This window comes from Epinephelus moara, chromosome 5, assembly GCF_006386435.1.
Source record: "Epinephelus moara isolate mb chromosome 5, YSFRI_EMoa_1.0, whole genome shotgun sequence".
Taxonomy (NCBI): Eukaryota; Metazoa; Chordata; class Actinopteri; order Perciformes; family Serranidae; genus Epinephelus; species Epinephelus moara.
In genome coordinates, this window is record NC_065510.1 from 30551904 (window position 1) to 30576461 (window position 24558).

The 24558-nt window shown below is 43.0% G+C and overlaps 1 protein-coding gene across 4 annotated transcripts in view; it reads left to right on the top strand.

The window, feature by feature from the left end:
* The first annotated feature begins 12283 nt into the window (after positions 1-12283).
* adcy9 (adenylate cyclase 9) overlaps positions 12284-24558 on the top strand; it is a 54026-nt gene continuing 41751 nt past the window's right edge. For all 4 annotated transcript variants that reach the window (XM_050044193.1, XM_050044195.1, XM_050044194.1 and 1 more), the window contains exon 1: positions 12284-16414. In XM_050044193.1, the coding sequence (XP_049900150.1) occupies positions 14518-16414 (1897 nt within the window). In that variant the 5' untranslated portion in view covers positions 12284-14517. The remainder of the gene's footprint in view (positions 16415-24558) is intronic.

Genomic DNA, 24558 nt, shown 5'->3' on the forward strand with positions numbered 1-24558 from the left:
CAGGCTTGGTTTCCTTTTTAAGGCTACAAAGACAGATAAAGTCTCCTCCACTGAAACAATACATAATTCATATCATTTGGTTGTTTAGCTGCAAAATGCAGCAGAAAGGGGGTCTGCAAAATATGGGCCAAATGCAAGCTAAAAGCACCGGCTCTCGTCCTCACAACACACAGCTTCAGATTGGAGAGGCTGCGGCTTCAGAATAAAATATCTCAGACAGATTTGTTCATATTCAAAAGCATTGTTGGAATTAAAAACACGATTAAATGTGTAACAGCTGGGTGAGCTCACATCAGCCCCAAACCACATTAACAATAAAATAAAAATGTTGCTGTCTGATGGCTGTTTATCAATTATACCCTGCAGTAGTTGGAAACAGCCACCAGGAGGCGCCTCCACTCAATGTGTTCATCAGACTGACTACACAGCAGAATGCATGGCAGAGAGAAGTTTTATTTCTTAATGTCAGTTTTATTTTTCATGCAGGAAAAGGGAAAAAGGGAAAAATATCTTTGCTTTTGCTCTAAGGTTTTTAACAGCAACGTCTGCCTCAAAGGAAAACTTCACCCACAAAATGATCGATTGTAAATCAGTCATGCTGTGCTGCCTTGAATTCGTGAAGAAAATTTCGTTTTTCCTGCACGCCTCAAAGGAAAAAAGTGAATATATTGATTTATTGATTGACTGGGGACCACGTTTAGCAACAAAACTTTATTTAAACATCTATTTACAAACTCGCACACAGCTCCTGCAGTATAATCCAAATCTCATTTATCCAGTCGTATGCTCAGTACTTCCCAAACACATGCATTTTCACCACACAAAAAAAAACCCTTAGTATTGGAGTCTGGCTTTGGAGTGAGTATAGGTAAGTTTCAGTTTTAAATGGTAAGGGTTTTATGTTTTTAGCAAAAATGCATGTGTTAACCCTTTAAAACCTGAGCAATTTGGCTTAGCGTCCTTCAAAAACATGGGGAGAAGGCAATGAGCACCAAAAATACCCCCCAAAAAATTAGCAAGAAATCAGTAAAAAAAAAAGAAAAAAATGAAAAAAAAGAGGGAATTAAAAAATAAAGAATTAAAAAAAATAGAATAAATTAAAAACAAGAAAATTAGGGTGGAAAAAAAGTTAGGAACAAACAATTAAACAAATGACCTGTGAAAGGTGCTTAAAAATAATAATAATTCTGTAACATTATTTGAAATAAATAATAATGGTAATTATAAATATAGTGTTTCCCTAGCTTTTTTCCATAGTTTAAAAAAAATAATAATAATTTTCTAAATCTATTAATTTTGGGCAGTTTGTGGAACATTTCATACCAAATTGCTCATTGTCTTTTTCCCCATGTCTTTGAAAGAAATTGCACCAACATGCTCAGGGTTCAAGGGTTTGAATAATTGCGAAAGGCATCTGAAAGCAGCACAAGAAAAGTGATGTTGGCCCCCAATCAATCAATAAATCAATATGTTTATGGTTTTCTTTAAAAGCATGTGAGAAAAACTAAATTTTCTTCAATAATTCACGGTAACACAACACGACTGACTCATATACAAATTGTTATTTTGAGGGTGAAGTTTTCCTTCAAACCCCTTCAGTGTAAATCCATGTACACAGCAAATGAATATTTTAAACTACACTTTGCCGATAGTTTTACATTATTAAACCTTGTTATACTCTTTTGTGTTATTAAATTAGGCATGAGTTCATTCAAAGCAGCATATGCTTTTTGTTGGCCAGTAAAAGTGTATGTGTACATGAGTATTTGGCAGCAGTGGTCTGTCTGATGTTACTTTGGTATTGCTATCATAAACACCGTGGACTGATGCCAAATCCATCAGGTACCCAGCGATGTGGCAGAGCCAACTCTGCTGTGAGTCATCTGGTCTGCTTTAAAGTACCAAATAATTTAGATGTACAGGAATTACACAAACATTAATAATATTTAGCAATATCCATAATAAATGGCTTGCCTGTTGTTGTTGTTTTTTTACATTTTGGCATTTGCTGTCCTCACTCATCACTGCCAAGAGGAAAATACAGCCACAGCATCACAGCACAGGTTGGGTGAACAGTCAGGGGCGTTTCTGAGGACACTCGGGGCCTATGTTGGACCTCTGTGGGGGGTCTGGGGGATCCTCCAAGCTCTATTTTGATGAGGTTTTTAATGTGGTTGTTCGTTTTGTGCAGGCTGGCATCTTACTTACATTCAAAGAACGAAGAACACACACACACACACAAAAAAGAGAGAGACGACCAGTTGCTCTGTATAATCAAATGTAGATTAAAACCTTTTGTTGGGCACTCATGGAGAATGGGAAACAACAGGATACAGAGGAAGGCAATTCAGGCATTCCAAAAATATAGAAAACAAGGAAGGAAATATCAAAAAGCCTTTATTGTAGTGGTTAAACCACTACAACCACTGCTCGTCAGGGCTTTAAAAACATACAACAATGGTGTGGCCCCCACTTATATAACAGCAGAAACCAGTAGGAGGCCATCACATGACCCAGATAATGATATGACAGGTGAAACAAATAGAAAATAATGAAATGAATGATGAAAGGAATTAAAAACTAAAGAAAACCAATTCCCAGTGAAGTATTTTATTTCATTGTGAATTAAAAATGGATGAGGGGCCACCCAGGACGCTATCACAGGCCACATTTGGCCAGTGGTCTTCAAGTTGAGTGTAACTGCTTTAGACAGTAGAAACAAATGACATTATAAATGTATATAAACCGTCTGAACCTGTATGTGAATGCAGCAATTTGCTCTAAATGTATACAGTAACACAGCATTAGAATAACAATGTGGCACACCACCATGACGGATAACGTTATTGTCTCGTCACTCCCAGTGGTGACGGCATCTTTTCCTTTGCATCCGTTTATATGCGTCGTTCCATAACTTTCTTTGACTGCACTCAAGTCATTCTGGTGCCCTTTTCAATTCATTAAACAGTAATTCAAAGCAACTTTGCTCAAACAAAAGTATCCATATGTGTGTTATAAATAAATTCTGGAACAAGTACATTCAAGAAAATCTCCTAAAAAACCTTTTCTCTTGAAGGCTTTCTTTCAACTGTCTATGTCACATGAACACATTCCTACAGTGACATAAATATTCCTATATCCTGTCTCTTTCAATTCATTCACTTTCAGTTACTGGGTTTAGATAATAGATGGATGGATCACTGTCCATTTTACCTTTTTGGTTTAAAGTTTAGTTTAATGTGTGACATTTGAAGGGACACTTGGATGTCACGGTACACTGGTCATCTGTAAAGGACAATCTGTAATTTCTTTACTGACAGTTCATTCAGCTAATGGGTTGATTGATTTTTTTTTTTTACCATCATTTGTTTGAATTAAGTAAAATAAAATAAGCTGCACCACTTTCAAGTGTATGGGTTTCAATGCCACCAGAGGCTCTAGGAGGTAATGTACAACAAGACGAGTCTATAGCATGCTAGCTGCCTGTGTGAGGTTGTACTTAAGTCCAGCAGTGCTTTGAGCTAAATGCTAAAGTCAACATGCAAACATGCTAACAGGTACAATGTTACTCCTGAAAAACTTCACTCGCTTTTTCATCAATCGAGAACAGAAACCTAAACAAACTGGGACTATGCGAAACAGAAATGAATATTATAATCACAGAAGTATGGGGAAAGACATGCCAGGAGGGTCACAAGTTAACAAGTAGCCCTGCCTGGAGGGAGTCTGAATGGAGCAACACCTCTGAATCATGCTGGAGACAATGTGGAGAAGTTGGTGACCACACCCATATTTTTTGGGATTGTTCCAAATTGGATAAATATTGGAAAGACATTAAAGGGATAGTGCACCCAAAAATGAAAATTCAGCCATTATCTACTCACCCTCATGCTGAGGGAGGCTCTGATGAAGTTTTAGAGTCCTCACATCCCTTGCGGAGATCAGTGGGGGGAGCAGCTAGCACACCTAATGGTAGATGGCGCCCCAGATTAACGTCCAACAACACAAAATTGAAACCACAAAATATCTCCAACATGCTCATCTGTAGTGATCCAAGTGTGCTGCAGCCCCGAAATAAAAAGTTGTTTCAAAAAACGTCATTTGAACTCTGTTTTTAGCCTCACTGTAGCCTGTAGCTCTGACTGCTTCTCTGTGCTCCGTGCTTACGTGTGCGCGCTTGCGTGAGACCAGCGAAAGCATGAGCTTTGATTACCCGTGTTTACATCACGTGACACGTGCACCGCAGGAAGAGACAACGGTAACCACATATCCGAGACCAACGCCATTGTCCGCCTGAACTACGGTAGAAATGAATGACTTACTCCTCTGAAAGCCTGCTATCTGGTCCTGCGGGCCTCTGCCTTTTCTTCCAGTTGATCTTGGGGAAGTAAAAAAAATGTCTCCAGAACACCACGGGTCAGTAGTGCTGGAAACTCAGGGTGATTGGTGATGCACGTCTCTGAAGACCAGCAGTCTCGTCAATACTGATTCTCAAGTGCAGGCATCGCCAATTCCCAGTCTGAGCAGCAAAGACTTTCCTCATTCGTTGGCATTTGAAACAACTACACCACCAGGTTTCCAGTGCTCGACTCCGGTATTCTGCGGCTGGCTGAGGCTCATGAGCTGCTGCGGCTGCTTCGTCCAGTAGCCTGAGTTCCGTGTGTATACTCGGGCTCAAACAAATATGGCTCAACAAAGAAATGCTGTTCCTTCTCAGTTTCAAAGTCTTCAGACATGTTGGGCTGTCCTTTGCTAAAAGACCGTAGTGCAAATTATCTTTTAGCTCTGTGGTTACTGTTGTCTCTCCCTGCGGTGCACGTGTCATGTGATGTAAACACGGGTGAGCAAAGCTTGTGCTTTCGCTGGTCTCGCACAAGCGTGCACACGTGAACGCGGAGCACAGAGAAGGAGTCAGAGCTACAGGCTACAGTGAGGTTAAAAACAGAGTTCATATGACGTTTTTCGAAACAACTTTTTAAGTCAGGGCTTCAGGACACTTGGATCACTATAGATGAGCATGTTGGAGATATTTTGTGGTTTCAGATGTGTTTCTGAATTTGTAGAAGAGCATGTATAATGTATATATGTATATACATAAAGACAACTGATTGAGGTATTTTTTTAATGACCTTCCTATGTCTACCCTCCAGAGTTCCCCAGCTGACATAAAAGTGTCTGGTTGGATATAAGAATTATATAGGCTATTTGGGGATGAGGAGGGATGGTGCAGTCATGGACATTGTCATCACTGAGGATCCATGTGGCCTGAGGGTAGAAGGTCTTCTTGGACCACTCGGTGCTAGCCAAGTGTATCTGGCACCTTCTTACCGACCCCAGCAGGGAGAAAAGGCTGTTACCTGTGTGGTTGGGAACTTAAATGATTCTCCTGGCCTTATTATTGCAGCACTTGGTGTAAATATCCTTAAGGCAGGGTCTTCTCTCTTCAGTTGTCCATAATCCAATGATGACACCCACTTCTTTGACAGTGAGTTCTTTGATGGCTCAACAGCCCAATTCTGGACCCACAAGCCCCACTGCAGGTGTGGCATGTGGAGGTAGTGATCATGGTTGCAGTCATGGCTGCATTTCTTCTGGCTCTCCTCTGCTGTGTCCTTCTTGTTCTTTTCATCTCCAGCATATGAACTCCATCCTTACACAGCCTTTGCCAGATGGTACAGTCAGAAGCAACATCCTCCAGGTCCTCGGGTCTGATCTTGCACCTCTTCAAGATGGTTTTCATCTGGTCCTTATAGTGCCTCTTTGGCCCCCCTGCTAAGCGTTGACCTTGATGTTACTGGCCATATAGCACTCTGCGGGGTAGCTGACATGATGTCATTCTTATCACATGACCCAGCCACTACAGGCACCACTCTTTGCAGGGCCTTGTGGTCTTGTCCGGTGCCGTTTCTGTACTAGGCAGTGATGTTCCCAGTCAGGTCTCACACACCTCATTCTAAATTAAAAAAGCTTACAGGATTCATCCTCTGAGCACCATCAAAGTCTGTACAAAATTGATGGTAAATCGATCCCATAGCTGTTGAGAGATTTTAGTCTTGACCAAAGTGGTGGAATGACCGACTTTGCCATACCTTAAGTACACAAAAAAACTGCTGGTAATACTTCACATGGGCTTTTAGATGTGGAGCACATATGAGAGGAAACCCCACCATTTATTATGAGCAGAGTTGAGCCTATTTGTCACCATATTCTTTGGCAGCTGGTCTCCTCCCTGGTGCTTCTCTTCAAGACGGAATAAAATCTGCAGCTGTCCCACAACTGACCCTGATCTCTATGGCAAGGAGTGTATTTCCCCACAGCGGACAATATAATATCACATCAACCACAACAGGATGACTCACATGATACAGGGCACGAACCCACCTGTACATACGTAATCAATGCCATACATGTAAATATAGAGCTCATATTCTGTCAATAATGTGTTTGCTGAGCCGACAGGCAGCGCTCCCAGCTTAAAGGCCCAATGTTAACACAGACTTATCAGTGCAGCTTTATCGACTCTTCAAACAGGCCTCTTGTAAGCTCTCCAACATAAGCATGCACACTTGCACACGCCGTCCTAATGCCACGTAAACACTCACTGAGGCATTTGCAGTTTATGGGGTCAGTGAGATTAAACCAATCAATACAGCCATTAGTCAGAACGTATAAACACTTTTGAAAGGGTGACGTATTAGAAAGTGGTAGCATCTCATGTTGTATCTGAAGTGTCCTTTCCTCCAGCAGCTGAGCTCACCATGATCGTTCAGGTACGTTTATCCACCTATTGCTTTTATTATTGCACCTGCCCATAATGTTCATGCTCACCTTCCATCCATTTTCATCCGCTTATCAGGGGCTGGGTCGCAGGGGCAGCAGGCCAAGCAAAGCATCCCAGACGTTCCTCTCCCCAGCAACGCTTTCCAGCTTCTCCTTGGGGATCCCAAGATACTTGAATTCTTGAACGCTTGAGGCAGTAACTCCCCCCCAATCCACCGTTTTCCAGCAGAGAACCATGGCCTCAGATTTGGAGGTGCTGACTCTTATCCTGACTGTTTCACACTTGGCTGCAAACCACCCCAGTGCATGAGGTCACGGTGTGATGAAGCAGAGATGCAGTTCTGAGGTCTGGACCCCTTCCTCCTCTCTGCTGTGCTTTGAGATCCTGGTCATGAATATCATAAACAGAATCGGTGACAAGGGGGAACCTTGGAGGAGGCCAACACCCACCAAGACCGTGTTTGACTTTATGGTGAGTACGCGGACACAGTTCTTACTTTGGTCATATAGAGACCAGATGATTTGTAGCAGCGAGCCTGGTACTCCGTAGTCCCACAGTACCCTCCACAAGACCCCTCAAGAGATGCGGTTGTAAGCCTCTCCAAGTCCTCAAAGCACATGTAGACTGGATGGGCAAACTCCCACAACCCCTCCAGCAGCCTCGCTAAGGGTAAAGAGCTGGTCCACTCTTCCACGGCCAGGATGGAATCCGCATTGCTCCTCCTGAATCTGAGGGTCAACAATCAGTCAGAGCCTCCTTTCAGGCACCCTGGAGAAATGAAGTATCTGACCTTTGCCCTCACTTTGAGCTGAACACTTCAGATGTCATATTCAAGGTACAACAATTCCTATGCCCTCATGTTAGAGATGTAGGCCTATTTCTAAGCCTCAGAAGGAATTTCTGCAAAATATTGTACAAAATAAATAAATAAATACATGTTATTAAAATTTGAAATTGTGAAATGACCACTTGTGGTTTGGTCTGTTTGCAGATAAGGAACCACTGCGGCTGTCTGATCCCTCTGAGCAGCTCAGTCTCTGCTAACAGCAGGCAGATGTAAGGAGTCTTTGACTATATGATGCTATACTTTTCATTACAGGCCTTATGTGCTTGAGGTAGTGAGGATCTTTTGGCATGGCCACACACAGCAAACACACACATACACACTCACACACACTGAATCTGCACTATAATTTAACTCTGTGTTACCTTGTTTATCTTCTTTTTATTCAGTGTATAATGTCCATTCATTCTGATGAAGCACACACCACCTTGAACATTTGATAGCCAACGTTCCTTCGACATAAATAACAATACTTTTGTGTTTCCTCTGCATGATTTGCCGGGGATAACTCTTATTGTGTAATAGGTCACTGCACAGTGAACCATACTCCTTTCTTCCTCGTGGTATTTCCTTCTTCAGTATACTTGACCTTGGAGATTAACCGTTTGCCAAACTGACAAGTTCCTTTCGTACTTCTTCATTTTACACTGTAATTGTCTGTCTGATCAAAAATTATTTCCCAATGAGAGACAGCGAGAAACTCTCCCCAGGAAAATATGACAAGTGCTACAAATAGGAATGCACCCCCTGTCTGTGTATAGATATCAGATATACAAATAAAATGTGATGTATAAAATGTTATATTTTCCCTACATATCAGACTGAACTACATTCCAGAGATATGGATCGCTCACTGAGTTTCAGCACTCACACACAAACACAAAATGGAGTTGGGAAAGAATTCAGATCAAATGACCCACGTAAACACAAAATTCATCTTAGCTGCATACCTTTTTTTGTTGATACTTCAGTACAAAACAGGTGTAGGTAACAACATCATTTGCCTCCCTCGATAAGGCATAGAAAGGTAAACTACGTTTGTCCTACCATTTGCTAGTTTTGGAAGGTGTGATAAAAGTGAAACAAGTTGTGTGATGGATTACTTTGCTTTCACTGTTAATGTAATATTTTGAAAATGGCGAACATTAACAGTAAGCTTTTTTTTGCAGTAAATCAGGTCCAATTCTGGAATCGTGTTTCATTCAGGTCACAGATGGCTCATTAATAATATGATGATGTGATATGTCTTACTTCATTACTTTAGGCCAGACCTATATTCATTATAGACAGTCAGAGAATAGAATAGAAATACTTTATTTCTACTTTTCTTCATGCAAAAGGCAGAAATTTCTCTTTGCTTTGCATGTCTACAATCTGCCATTAAAAAAGGTACATTAAAACACATCATACCACATTAAAGAGCAGGAAACATTAAAACACATTTACATAAAAACACAACATACAATAGACGCTACATTAAAAGGAGCACAGCGATGAGGACTGAATCAAAGTTGAATAAATAAATATAAAGTGCTGTTTGCTGAGGTGCCAAGCTGGCTTTAAAAAGTGTCTGTCCTTACTCATTAAGATATTTTATGGCAACAGGGAGAAATTATTTCCTACAGATGTTTTCCTTTGCATCAGGGGACTCTGTACCTTTACCCTGAGGGCAGTAGCTGAGAGAGGTGCTTTAAGGGATGGATGCAGTTGTGTGCGATTTCACCACCTAAATGTTGGACTGCTTTGCCATGGTAATGGGACAGTGGGGTTTGTTTGCAGGCTGTAATTAAGATGATAAGATGATAAGATAAGATGAGCTTTATTGTCCCACTAGTGGGAAATTTGTCCTGGGTTTGTTCACCCATGCTGCAGCCACAAAAAGCATTATACAGACAATCTAAAAACAGTAGCCTTTAAAGTGCAGAAGTACGGCCCAGTGTAACTACTTTGGGAAGCTTTGTCTTGCTTTTGACACTTTGGTGCTAAAACCAGGACACAATGGTATAACTGAATATACTTTCAATTAGGGATTGGTTACATTGTGTGTAAAGGCAGGGGCGGATTATTAGACAATGGGCCCCTGGGCACAGATATGCAAAGCCCCCTCATCTCTCCTACATAGAAGCAAAGACACACACATCAAAGTTGTTAAGCCCAATTTTGTGTCACCTGGTCTTACACATTGGGCCCCTGGGTGTGTGCCTAGCAGGGCCCATTCAGTAATCCATCCAGAAGAAAGTCTCAGTTGCTGTTTGCTATATTTGTGGGGGGGTTTTCTGCGCTGTGTCTGTGATTTTCATAGCTCCCTCTTGGAAGCGTGCTGCTCATGGTTTGGTAGCCCGTCGCTACCGTTTTAAAAAGGTGTGCCCAAGAACATCCTGAACACAGCAAAATTAGGAGAAAATAGGAAAATACAGGCAGAGGGTAGAGTCTCTACAGATGAATACTTCCAGTGGGTCATAAGTCATGATTGAGAGGGATTACTTTGTATGAAGCTATACATTGTTTTTCAGGAAAATCCTGCATCATATACTTTTAAAATGACCTACAAATTCCTCAGTTTACACAGCAGGAAGAGTCTGTGCTCTGCCTTTTGTAAATGCATGATCTGTGAGGGTGAAAGATTGGTCGTGTCCATACTGCTTATAAGTCTTAGAAGGTATGAGTTAGTCAATGCACCAAACTTTAGCTAATGAACACACACTCCCTCCAATACATCATTGTGAGTGTGTCATGCTGCGTTACAGTAAATAGGAATCTTTGGTGTCTATGAACTAATATCATGAAAATAATCATCTCAAGTTTTAGGCAGTAGGCCACTTATTATCAATATAAACTGTAACACAGTGTAACAAGTGCCTCCAACCGTACCACCCATGACACACTGAAACAACTAAGCTAGTATTTGACAAAGATATCAGATGTTAGACAACAGAATGGTCATCACAACTAGACAGACTTAAATTAGCGGACATTAAAGGTTAAGACCGAATGAGGAAAATATTGTAAATTAAAAAAATATATATATTCTTCAGTCTTTGCAGAAAATCTCACAAATGTGAGACATCAGTTTGTCCTTTTGCAGGCACTGATGGATCATCACAGACTGTGGGTGTCATGACTTTCATGGTTCTGTCTCGTTTCTGATTGGAGTGATTTGAGATGTTGCAACTGCCCCCGGTCTCCCCTACCTACTTGAGTGTGTAATGATACAGGTTCATGTGAGGGGGATGAAAATTATTTACAGCAATGCAAAAATTAGACGGACAACATCAGTGGTGATGGTTTAAAAAGTGGAGAGTGTGCTGACAGTTATTTTCATTTGTTTAACCTTTATTTAACCAGGAAGTCCCATTGAGATTGAAAATCTTTTTTTGACAAGAGAGACCTGGCAGGGGTAGCAGCCAATCAGAACACATTTGAAATGCAACAAATACAGCATATAATACAAAAATCCACAATACAACAACTATTCAAACATAGTGGCCTCTCAAGCAAAACAAGCACGTCTTTATCACCACATTCTTTACAATGCTCTTAAATTCATTCATGGATATAAGTGTTTCTAATTTTAGATCTTTTTGGAGATTGTTCCATGCCCATGGTGCAGAGCAGGAGAATGTTAAAACCCAGGGTTAATTAAAAAGCAGCCACCTTTTCATTTAATTATTTTGTTTTTTATTTTTGTTTTCAGTTCAGTATAGTTTCAGGTAGTTTTAAGAGTGTGTTTGCTCATTTCAGTTCAGTTTTTACTGTTTAAAATGTCTAGTTTTTGTTTATCTTACATTAGTTTCAGAGTTAGTTTTTGTATAACAGGGGGAGTGTTAATCAGGAGCAGTTTTTAATAAGTTTAGAATAGTTATTATAATACAAACATTTTGCGAAGGCAGTCATAGCATGTAGACATCCCAGTTTCAATAAACAATGTGCACCAATGCCTCCTCATGCCTGTAGTGTTGACACATTTGACCAAAGTGACAAAGACTGAAACTAAAAACATTTCCTGTGTATTTATTCTATTTTATTTTATTTAGTTAATTTAGTTTATAAGTACACGATATTATTTCTGGTTTACTTTTATTTTAGTTCACTAAATTGCTTTTCTGTTTCACATTTAGGTTTAGTTTTGCTTTAGTTACTAACGTTGTTGTTCACATGTGACTTGAACGCAGCAGAGCTCCACTTTGGACATCCACCCACCAGCAACCATCAAGTCAGACAGAGACAGCCAGGGAGATACCGGAAGTCAAAGTCTGTCTTCACATTAAAAGCGTTAAATTGTTTGTCTCACTTTGGCAACTACCAGTTTGTTAAATTAGAAAGTTCAGTTTACTTCCAGGGGTAGGGTAATGTTACTATGTAAAGGTATGGCTGTTATGCGTAGGATAACATAGGCTATATTTTATTATTTCTAATGTTTTTGTCAATGTTTTACTTTTTACTTTTTTGTTATATTGTCTCGTGCTTTTAATGCTGCTTCTTTAACTAACAACAAGCCATTTATGTCCTCTCTAAGCTGTCCTGTATCTCTCCCAGGACCACCTTCCTGTACAACCCCAGCAGCATGTTTAATTATCTCACTGTCCGTGTTGAAAAGCAAGACCGGAAATGGTGTTTTTCAAAACTATGGTTCGCTTGACAGGCTGGTCCCACCAACCCGCACCGCCACAACAGCTGGGGGAGGATTTCCGACCCAGTCACAGCGAAGATGGTGGAAACTAGAGGAGTGGAGATATTACCTTCGCCAGGATAAGACGGAAAAGCTGCCGCAAAAACTCCCGCTGTGGTTCTGTTTGTATTCAGCCCCCCTCAAACTCCAGCAGAGAGCTATATCAGGGGGGAGAAAAGGGAGGCAACCAGCGGCGGACGGAAGAGGACGCACCACAGCCAGAGCGCACAGTGTTGTGTTTGTTGGACACATGCATGCCAGCGAAAACTAGTGCAATCCAGAGACCTGAGGAATTGGTTCAGATAAGGAGATAGTGCAGTTTGGTGGGACTGTTTTTTTCTTGAGAATCCCACCGAGGAGATATCCAAGGGGTTTCCTTCACTGCTCTGGGGATTTTCTACTTCTTTGCTCTTGAGGGGAGGAAATCCAGCCTCAGCTCCAAATAACCAGAGACTCCTAACTGGGTCTCCTCTCCAAACGCAGGAAATACGGCCTGGGAAAAAAAAAGTTTGGGAGCTTTTGGAAACGAGAGGGGGCCTATCGCTGACGTTTTGCACGCGTTTTACGACGTGATTTTTAAGTAGCCTAGACTACAAGCGCTTCTGTTATTTAAGGGATTGAGTTGAGGGAAAAGCATTCAAATGTTACACGCGTTGGTGTTGTTATTGCAAGAGTTTTGATCATCACTATTTATAGACCAGCCTGTTCCGACCGAGGCTGTTCCTCATAGCTGTATATTTTGCCAACTGCGCGCAACAAGTTGCAGACACTCCCAGCAGAGGCAAACCTACACTAATTTGGGCCAGCGGGTGGTATTTTCTGCGCTTCTCTTTTCGGATTACGCGTCTTTGAATAGCGCATACCCCTCCCCGACCCCCTCTTTGGAAGGCAGAGGGGGAATAAACGGTGGAGATCCGGAGAGGGAGTTCAGGAAAGGACGGGGCTGGATCCGTGGGAATAGGCCTGCCTGTCAGGCCTCTCATGATCTGGATCTTGGACTGGACAGAGCTCCCAAATAACTCAGTCTGGACTATTTTCATGGGCCCGCTGGAGTGTAGATGGAAGGAGAATATATGGGAATAAGACATGCAAATCCTTAGCACACTGAGCCATGCATGAGAAGGGATGTAGTGGAAGGTAAAGCCGCCTTAATTACAGATCACCCACTTTATTTTTTAATTAGCGGAATTAGGAGTTTGGCCACATTTTATAGGGCAGTCATTTGTAAGTAAAACTTTCACAGCACATAATCTACTCAATGTGAAATAAGATTAGTTTTAAGTGAGGACTGATTGATATTTTTTGGATATTTTTGTTGCTTTATGGTGGAAAATCCAAACTATCCACACATTTTTATTTTGGCACCTCCTGCTGTGTATACAGATAAGATTTCAGGGGGTGTTTTTCAGAAGGGACAGGAGGTGTAAATGGACCATTTGACGCGCATGTTGCGGAGATAAGAGGCACAGTGTAACTTTTGTGGCCACTTGCTGTGCACAACGCCAACTGTTGACAGCCTCTATCTGTATCTGCTCCTGCAATGAAACCCTGGACCTGAAGGCTATTTTTTTTCCACGCAAAAGCAAAAAACGTTATTTCGGGATGCAGAAAAAATCTGGGCATTTTCCCTAACGCGGTCTGACTTTGTAATGTCAGCAGTATCGAAATATTGCGCACATCCAGAGGAGGTAATTTCCAGTCATGTAACGTCAGGAGCGACTTGATGAAGGCATAAAAAACCCGTTGCATCACTAACCAGTCCTTTCCGAGAAGGATGTTCAATTCAGGAGGCAGAAAGAGTGATGACAGTGTTTTTACCGCAGCTGGAGAGAAAGCCGGGCTCAAACCCAGAGCCTCTTTGGAGAAGGATACATGTAATGTGAGTACTGACGCAAACCCGGGGTCGGATAATGAACTGCTCAAGAAACTGGAACGGCGCGTCTTGTGTGAGTGAGTGTGCAGGCTGCTGTGTGCGTAGCAAAGACGTCTGTGCCGTGCTCACCATTCATGCACTGTGATTATTCCAACAAACACCTTTTGCTCTCTCTTTCTCTGTCACCCCGCCTGTCACTCTCCCACCGCCTCCTCCTCCTTCCTCTCCGTGCCACATGTGCACACACGGCGCCCACGCACCGCGTCTAATTGTCTGAGCGCCATCACAAGATATTAATATTTAACACCTCTCCCCGCGCGCCCTCGTTTTCCCTCGTCACACCGGTCAATATGGCCACTCTGCAACATCACCGGCAGCTTCTCATGCACGGCACGGAAGTGAGCTGCGACTCCAGCGGGGATGGCGCCGTGACCGTGCGGATTACCAACAGCGCGCCACACGTGCATCAACATGAGCCTCTGAAGGCTGCCAGCAGTGGAGCAGGAGGAGGAGGAGCTGGAGGCTATGGGGCTGTGGGTAAAATGAACCCTAACCTCCACAAATACAGTATCTCCTCCACCTGCAGCTCAGCAGACTCCAGACCGGCTGGGACCTCCACTTCCAGGGTGCAGAGGAAGGCACCACCACTGTTTGAACGCTCTGCTGCTCAGTGCTGGGACCCCAAGTTTGACTCCCCCATCCTTGAAGATGCGTGCCAAGAGAGGTGCTTTCCTCAGACCCAGCGGCGCTTCCGTTATGTCCTGTTCTACCTGGCAGTGGCAGCTGTACTCTGGGGGGTGTACTTTGGAGTCAATAGTGATCGCTGCAACCCCGTGACCTTCCTAGCCCCTACGGCCTCCTTTTTAGTCGTCCTAGTGCTCCTCTTTTTTTTCACCCTAACCCAGCCCTACACATGGCTGTACAACCAAACCTCCTTGCTCCTGATCGCGGTGACCTTCGCCATCACTTTAGCTCCACAGATACAGACTGCTGGCTACACTGAGCTGGAGTGGGCTGGCGACAGGAATGTCTCATATCGCTCACCAGACAAAGTAGCACCTCCAACCCCTTGCATCTCCCCCGTGGGCACCTTTTCCCTGTGCATGGAGGTTCTGTTGTTGCTATACAGTGTCCTCCATGTCCGTCTGTATGCCTCTGTGTTGCTGGGGCTCCTGTACTCTATATTATTTGAGGCATTAGAATGGCTACCGCTGCTTCAAAGGAGTTATGACACTACTGGATGGGGGACGGGGTTAGCGGGTTCAGGTGCTGATTGGGAAGGAGACACTCTCTGCTGGCTGGGCCCGGCCAAAGCTCTGCTCCACCTGTGTGCCCATGTCATCGGCATCCACCTGTTCATCATGTCGGAGGTGCGATCCCGCAGCACTTTCCTCAAAGTGGGCCAGGCCATCATGCATGGCAAAGACTTGGAGGTGGAGAAGGCCTTGAAGGAGCGCATGATCCACTCGGTCATGCCGCGGCGAGTTGCAGATGAGTTGATGAAGCAAGGTGATGACGAGGGCGGTGGTGAGAACTCTGGCAAGCGTTACTCCTCTGGTGCCTGCTCTGCCTCAGCCATCTCAGTGGGTGGTGGAGGAGGCGGTGGAGCTTCACAAGTCCAAAGTGCCACAAGCGCCAAGAATTACGCTTACAACAATCACAAACGCAAGAAGACCTCCATCCCACGTGGACAGATAATCTTCCGGCCTTTCAATATGAAGCGCATGGAGCCTGTCAGCATCCTCTTTGCGGACATTGTGGGTTTCACTAGAATGTCTGCCAATAAGTCAGCACCAGCCTTGGTGGGACTTCTTAATGATCTGTTTGGACGTTTCGACCGGCTCTGTGAACTGACCTGTTGCGAGAAGATCAGCACTCTGGGAGATTGCTACTACTGTGTAGCTGGCTGCCCTGAGCCAAGGCCAGACCACGCCTACTGTTGTGTAGAGATGGGCTTGGGTATGATCCAGGCCATTGAGCAGTTCTGCCAGGAGACATGCGAGACTGTCAGCATGCGTGTCGGCGTCCACACGGGCACCGTCCTATGTGGAATCCTGGGAATGAAGCGCTTCAAGTTTGATGTGTGGTCAAATGATGTAAATCTGGCCAACTTGATGGAGCAGCTTGGCGTGGCGGGCAAAGTCCACCTGTCAGAAGCTACTGCCCGATTCCTGGATGACCATTACCAGAGGGAGGATGGGCGGGTGGCGGAGAGAGCTGGGCAGAGCGTGGTGGAGAAACTGAAGGGTAAGTGGGTGTCCTCATGAGTTCTTTACATAAACTGCACATGTCAAATATTTAGAAATCCAAGGAAATCACAAAGGGAGAATCACCGGTCTCAAACACAGATCCTTTTCATCAATGGCTATAACTTAAAAAGATAAACCTGCAATTTCAAAGATACAGGTTTATCTTTAAAGTCCACTGAGCTTGTGATAAAACACTCAGCACAGAACTTGTGATAAGCAGCTGAACAGTGCAACAAAAGCTAAAATAGGAGATAATTGCCTTTAAATATAGTCACACCTATTGGGCAAAGGTCAAAAGCTGATTGTGCCTGAACATGTGCACCATAGCGCTTGGTCATCAGGGTTGAATGGGGTCACTGCGTGCCTAGACAGCACCAAAATATGTTATCTGACCAGTTAGTCTTGTTGAAACGCTGTACCAACAGAAGCAGGAGATCGGGCTACAAGATCAAGAGATTAGAGCACAAGGAAGAGAGACATGTTTTGGTTTATATCAAGTGGATATCCTGTAACTTAGTAGCAGGTAATACCAAATTCTACTCTCACTACCTGTAGGGTTGTCTTCAGAAATCCCTGAACCAGTTATAGTCATTTAAAACTATGCAATGAAGACCAAGCAATTTAAATGCCATTTTGTTAGTTGAGGAAATACTGTATATAATGACCTTAACTCCCCCAGCTATCAGTGGTTTTATATGATTATGAATCATAAATGTATTATTTTGGAGCAGCACTCTGCAGATTTATTTTGGAGCTCTGTATTTGAATGACAGGGGCTCGTGGCGGTGAGATTAGAACCTTTAATCTGCAAATACACCAAATGGATTTGAAATCCTGGCTACAGACAAATGTCGACAACTTGCATAGTAATACTATTTTGGCACAAGGATGACAGGATGTGTATACTTTATATAGCAGAGATGGTATGTGACCGTGGCTCAAAACATGAGGCTGATATGTTTGATTGTTTAGAAGAAGTCAAACAAGGTCAGTTTTGCTGCACAGATTAGGCCGCCGTTTGGATGAAACACCGTTTTGAACCATATGAAAATCTGTTTAGTCCAGTTCAAAGTGTCTAACGTCCACGGGCTGTTTTTCCTCTGAGCTATCAGCCGGTGCAAGGTTTGGGTCATATCTCTGACTGTGTTTGTGGCTTGTTGTTGCGGTGGGCCAGAATGTTTGAGCTGGAGATTGCAGTTGATAATAGGAGGGCTGACGGGCTTTACTGTTCTGTGGCAGATATTGTACAGGGTTCCAGTGGGTTTAACAGGTGCTTATCATACGGTGCCCACCACTTGTAGGGTGGGAGTAGTGGTGCAGAGGGTGCAGAGACCAGACATAGACAGACACCAGACAGACAGAGCGTAAAAGTGTGAAATAAATTTCACTTGGATGTCTGCAACTTGTTCAGCATCCACTGCTCGTATTGAGTTGACACACATACACACACACACCCACACGGTCTGCCTCAATACTCTGTGGAAAGCAGCATCAATGGAACTAATCTCTCCAGCAGGGGATTCCTCGTGGGCCGTCTAATCTTAGGTCTCTCGCGAACAGAGACTGTCTGTTCTATTGTCAGGCCTTGTGTCAGAGTGTATTCACACTTGGCTCTAAATGGTGCCATCACTCTCTATTTCCAGACTGGCGAACAGTGACAGAGTGAGATATTGACATGCAGCTTTTGTTGAGGGAGTGAAAAGGGGAGGATGGCATCTAGTTTCCTGCTGAAACAGAGACCCACAGTTTCCTGCTCAGAGAAAGAGATGACCTTAACAGTTTGCTTCTCTTGCAGCGAGAAAGAGAGGTTGACACAGATTTTTTTTTAACTCTTGTTGGGGAATGGACATAGAGAGAAATCAACATAGCGCTTCTTGTTGAGAGGAATAAATTGTCAGACTCACGCATGCTGAGTTATGTAACTGCTGCTTTGTGTAGATGGAGAGGCTGGAGAAATTTGTCGAAGCAAGTTAGTAAGAATGGTCAAAATCAATGAATGGATCAGTTCCTGGAGGCGTTCATGATGTTAGTTTGATCATCTTGGATTTGCCATTTGACAGTGATATGTCATGCAACCAGAATACCTTGAGTCTTGTAAGACATCTTCCCCTCGGCTGACACCTGCAGTATCTTTCTGCATTTTCCATTCCTTCCAGCAGCCTTTATGCTGAAGTATTAGCATGAGAGATAAACTGAATAATTTTGTGTATTTCTTTAAGTCCCCACCTCTTTCTGTCTGTTAGCTCTTCTGTCCTCTGCCTCCCCCTCTTTCCTCTGCCTCCTTTCCCTCCGTGCTTCACATCTCTCCCTCTGCTTCGCCTCATCCTCGCTGTGTTATCACATTCATTGCCTCAGTCTCTCACCTGTCACCCGGGCCTGTACATGTGGTCTGTTGTGTAACACTGCTTTATTGCTGTCTGTCTGTCTTTAGTCAAGGCTTTGCAACAGATCCCCCAGCAGGCCGAGTGATTCGCCTCAGATAGCGTGCTTTCAACCATTCTCTTTCTGTTAGTCCCTAAATACCCATCGCCTCGCTCGCTCTCCTTTGAACAACAACAACTAAGCAAACACGGCTTTGTTTGACCATGAATGCAGTTGTAGTTTGTCTGTACTTTTATCAGAAATGCACTAAATCTAAGTGATATGTGTAATGGATTGTGAGGGACGAGACAGTGGCCAACAATCCTCCATCAAAACATATGGAGGGCAGACTTTGTCAGGACTCTATTGACAGCTACATCTCACACATCTGCTTTATGTATTTAATGAAAGATGCTGGGATGAGTCATACCTCTGTTGACAAATGCATTGACTATGCAGGTACGCAGTGAGGGTTTTAAAGACCAGGCAAAATAAGCAGTATTTTCATGCTTCATAGTGCTTCAAAGGAAGATATGAAGTTTAGGCTAACTAAAGTTTGAACTGTGCAAACTTCACACAAATGCAGCGAATATGAACAATGTGTATTTTATGCACTCTGTTAGTGTGAAGCTGTTTCATAAAATTAAATTATTACAGTGAACATGCTGTAAAATGTAAAACTACAGTCACTACAGCCGTTTTAAAAGTTAACAAATCTATTGACATATCTTGGCAAAACTTGAAAGGTTTCTAATGTGCCCCATCAAGTCACTGGATTTGTCTCTTTAAAAAAATATCACTAACGATATCTTAGGGCCCTGACACACAGAGCCAACAGTCCGCCGTAGGTCATTGTTGAGCCGCCAGCGAGCGTCTGTCGCCTTGATTTTTGAGGTGTGCCCCGTACTGTTGGACCTCGTTGGCACTAGTTTTGGGCCGATTCGTCCTGTTGAATTGGTGTCATTGACAGTGAAGACTGTCAGTGAGTGAATTCACTCTGATGACAATTTAACGCACTGTGCAAGAAGAGATACAGAGGTGAGAAAAGCAAACATGTGGGTGAGGGCAAAGAGGGCGTGAGATCTAAACAAACATATGAGGTAAGATTATTGTTAAGCCACTGAGCTCAGTTATGAAATGGTTCATAACTGTTTGTGTAATGTTCATGCATGGTAAATGTTCTTTGTTCCTTCAACATCTGGTTGGGTTGTTAATTCTCTAACTGGCTAACTAGCATCATGAATCCACCCTGTCGGCCTTCCAGTTTCCCTTTTAAATGGCTGAATACAGACTACTGCCACCTGCTGGTATTTCCTCTCGTGCAGGTACAGAACATATGTGCTAGATAGTCATCAGCTTTTGTTTCTGTGGTGTGTTCAAGTGCAACTTTGGCTGAGAAACAAGTGATGTGAGGTGACGCAACGGTCTTCCTTTGTTACCAGTAGTTGATATTGTTTTGGTGTGTTAAGGCCTTTGAAAGTCACCAAATACACAGTTACTTAGGTGATCACTGGATTGCTTTGAAACTCTTACATATGCATTCCAACAGTTTGTGTATGACTGTCAGTCACCCTTTACAACTTTAATTCAAATCCGTCACGTATCTAGATTGTATCTAGATATGATTTAACCCGACTGCATCTACACCTGGTAATATATGAATATATGTCTCCAGTTCACATTGAGATCCAATCGCTCCGTGACGCTCAAACAACCTCACAAAGTCCAAACTGACCCTGCCCACCTGTCAATGATACTATTTCATTATTTGTTTTTAACTTCCAATGACATAGGGTGCACATCATGGTATTGTCTGCATTTTTAGAGCCAGTCAGGAAGATTTTAGAAGGCAGCAGTGAGGTCGACAAGGATAAACCAGGCCTACCTGACTGTAAAGACAGTCATCGACAGGGAGAATACATTGCACATGAGAAAGACACTCCCCTAGTGTTAGCATCAGAAGAGAGCACCCAAAAGGTTTCGGCATCAGGTGAGGGAGAGCCACTACTGCCTCGCTGGTTTGAAAGTGTAGCAAACAATTACATATTTCTGCCCATGTAGTCGTTGTGGGTGGACTGAAATCTTAATTGCATTTACTCTTGTGTTTAATGTGGTCACAATGTGTTCCTGACCACCTCCGCAAGTCGTTTGGCCGATTGGATCACAATCCATTCTTAGTGCGTTTTGGGGGCATTTGTGCTAGGGCTTTCATGTGGTTAGGCACTATACGATTGTGCCCCGATCACATAAAAGGCATTTTAATGAAGGTGTGAAGGGTCTTGCCTACACTCCCTTCATCGTCCCTGTTTCTGTTATCTGTCTCCATGTTTGTGTTTGGGTTGATGGGTTTTTAGAAGGCCTTTTCATTCAGGCACATAAAGACTTGTACATTTCTCCCACATCTTCACACTGTATTTTTTCCTGTCTGTCTGTGTTTGTCTCACAAGAATACCCATCTTCATTGTTGCATTCTTTATCATGTTCATTTTTTACATCATACTCCCATTTATATTCAGTGAGATGCTATGATATTAACACCCTCCATTTTCCTGCTGTGCTTTGAGCATGAATCTCCCTCTTGTCATTGGTTGCTCCCAGTCCGCCTTCTTCACTGCTTGTGTCCCCTTCGTGTTTTCCTCTCCAGTCCTGCCGTGTCTCTTTCAGTTGCTAACACACTAGTATTTCACTGCAGGTGGTGAGGACTGCAGTTTTCTGCCCTGGGTTTTTGTTTAGCTGGTCTTTACGTCCTGTGTGTATCTGCTGCGTTAACGCCTTTTCAGACTCCTCTTGTTGAGTGTCGTACTGTAGCTTGGGAAAAGGAAATGAGGTTGCATTAGACCTTCGATTACTTTAGTTACAGTGCAGCAGCAGCATGATGTGTATCTGCAGACCTGAGTTTTGGACCTTGAACTGTTCTAATGGTATGATAGGGTGGCACTGGCACCTTTTCAGTTTCAGTCTGGGTGAGTCTGTAGGTGCTGTCTGTGTGTGCATATTTGTGTGTGTGTGTGCGTGCTGGTTAGTCTGTGCTAAACCAAACACGTCACCTAAACATGCAGCAGCAAATGACAAATCCTTAACCATAACCAGGCCTACCCTCAGTGGGTCATGGGTTTTGCTGTGCAACACTCTGGCTTTATCTGCTGTTTGCTGGTAAAGGTAACATTTTAACTGTCTAATAGGGAGGGAATCTCACTTCCAAACCACCTCCATCGACATTTTGCTTTTTGTGTGGACCTCAGGAAGAGAAGTTATTACTCCTGTGACAACAAATGTGGATCCTGAATAATAAATTAAATGAGATAAATGAAATAAGAAGCCATATGTTTTGTCTTGATTGGCAATTCCTGCTCTTCAGATGGGTGAAAATCCCCTTTTTCATCTTGTTGTCTCCAGCGGAGTCATGGAAATTCCACATTGAGAACACCGTAATTCACTATCAGTAGTTCATTGACCCGAGGCCGACGTTAGTGCCAGATTTCATGGAAATACATTCATGAGTGTGTGTGAAATTCTGCTGAGACTGGGACTCTCAAACTAATAGGTCAAGACAAACAGTAACTTCTCTGATGTCGAAGTTTTTCCTGGCTCATTGATGTCATGTAGTGTTTACAGTTTTTATTCAGACTGTCGAGGGAGGGTTTGCTGTGTAGCACTGCCCCATTTTATATTGTTCGCAGCAGGCCTTTTTCACTGAAGGCAAGGCCAGACGAATTTTTTTGTGTAGCACCTTTCAGCAACAAGACTTAAGACATGATTTCAAAGACACACAAGGTGATATAGAAATAAGATATTTTGACGCGTCACAGTAGACAAACTAAAGGTGTAAATGATAAAATGAATGATGCTGGAACTTGGTTTTTGGGTCCTGGTACTGTGCGTGCTGGCTCACCGTCATGGATTACTGGGACACATTAATAGAAAAGAGACATTGTTAATGCTATTAGTAACGCCTGTGCTGTTTCTAGTGTGACAAGTCAAAATGTTTGCCGTTAAAAAAGGCGTATTCTGCACAATCCATTTAAGTCATTTTCAGGCACACACACTGACTGGTTCCACTATTTTAATAAATAATCAATCAATTAATTAAAATGGATATATGATAAATAATAAAAATGAGTTAAGAAAATATTAAGTTTGATCATTTTGGCAGATTTATTTAGCCCTGAAAAGCTGCTCTGACACATTTTGAAACCAGCCATTGCACATAACTGAAAGCAGTGGAGAAGACTGTTTCATGTTTACTCTCTGCGGCCATTGTTCCTCGGCTGTTTTCAGTGGATTTGAATTTTATTACAGAGCACGGGAAGATGGAGAGGGTGAGCAGTTAATGGCAGAGACAGCCAGCTGTGAGTTCGCTCTCTCTGCTGCATCATAATTGTCTCTCCTCTTCAAATCTTCACCTCTCAATGACAGCCGCACGCTGCACTAGGCAGTCAAACAAAGTGTGTGTGTGTACATGTTTTATGATAAAGATAAGACACCCAGGGCATAAAACAAAATGACAGATCAAAGTCTTTGTGCCTTAGATACACAGATGCACATGTATACACACCGAGATTTATCAGCGAGAGGTGAGCACAGAGGGTAGAAACTAATTTAGGCTTTTTAACGTCGTCTTTTTCTCTCTGTCTCTCCCTCTGCTTTTACAATGTCCTTCTACACTGTCACACATACCATCGTCAGAATGTCTCCTGTTTCCTTGCATACCGTATATCTCCAGTGTGCCTGTGTTATGTGTGCGTTGTGCAAGAGCAATGCTTTGTATAAAGCTGAGAGGAGACAGTTGCCCCAAGGCCTGCGACCCAACATGGTGTTGTTTCACCCCCCTCTCCCTCCACCACATTCAGAGATGCTGCCACTACAGGGTTCAAAGGTCAGCTCTAATCGCTTGACTAGGTGGTCTCGCAAGCGTGTCTGTGTGTCTCTGTCTGCGTCTGGCTGTCGTTGTGTATGATAACAGAATGAGAAGAAAAATGCTGTTGAGTAACGGGAGAGCTGAGCATGTGAAATCAGAGGAAAGAAGGAAACTAGGGGGAAATAATCGATACAACGTAGTATCGCAATATTTTTGTGTGGCAAAATTGTATTGTCACACAGTGCCAAGAATTGGTTTTTCTATTATATAAATTATAAATATTACAAATGCAAATTAAACTTTAGGTAACCTACTGGAATAATATAATCAATTGCTTTTTCAGTCAACTAGATACATTTTGCTGCTGTAAAAAATTAGCTGAAGTGAGATGAACAGACTGAAAACTTACCTTATCAGATGAAACAGATGTTGACAAAGTTTTCCTTTGGGGACATAACTTACAGCTGAAGAAAGCTAATCAATCACAATGTATTTTATCGCAATACCCAGCATATTGCAACATATTTAAAATTGCAATAATATTGTATCATGACTTAAAGCAGCTGCGCGGAACTTTTTACCATTAATAAAACTGCCCCTAGTTCGTATCACCCCCCCTTGAAGATCCGCATATTTATTTGAACCCAACAGCGACAAAAAAGCCTTTCTCTATATGGCTATTTAGCGTAGCCTCGCTCGGGTCGGACACACAGCGGAAGTCAGCAAACCAGAATACCGCACCCGAGGCGGAAGTGATTCTGCTCGCCCGCAGCGGCCGCAGCGATTAAACCACAGAAGAAGGAGCCGTGTTTACAGTGTTCTTCGAGTAAGCAGTACGCAACGGGCATTGCTCAACACATAACACCTAACAGTTTTACCAGAGATGTATCTATGAGGACTTGGTTGTACTTTTGATGTCATGG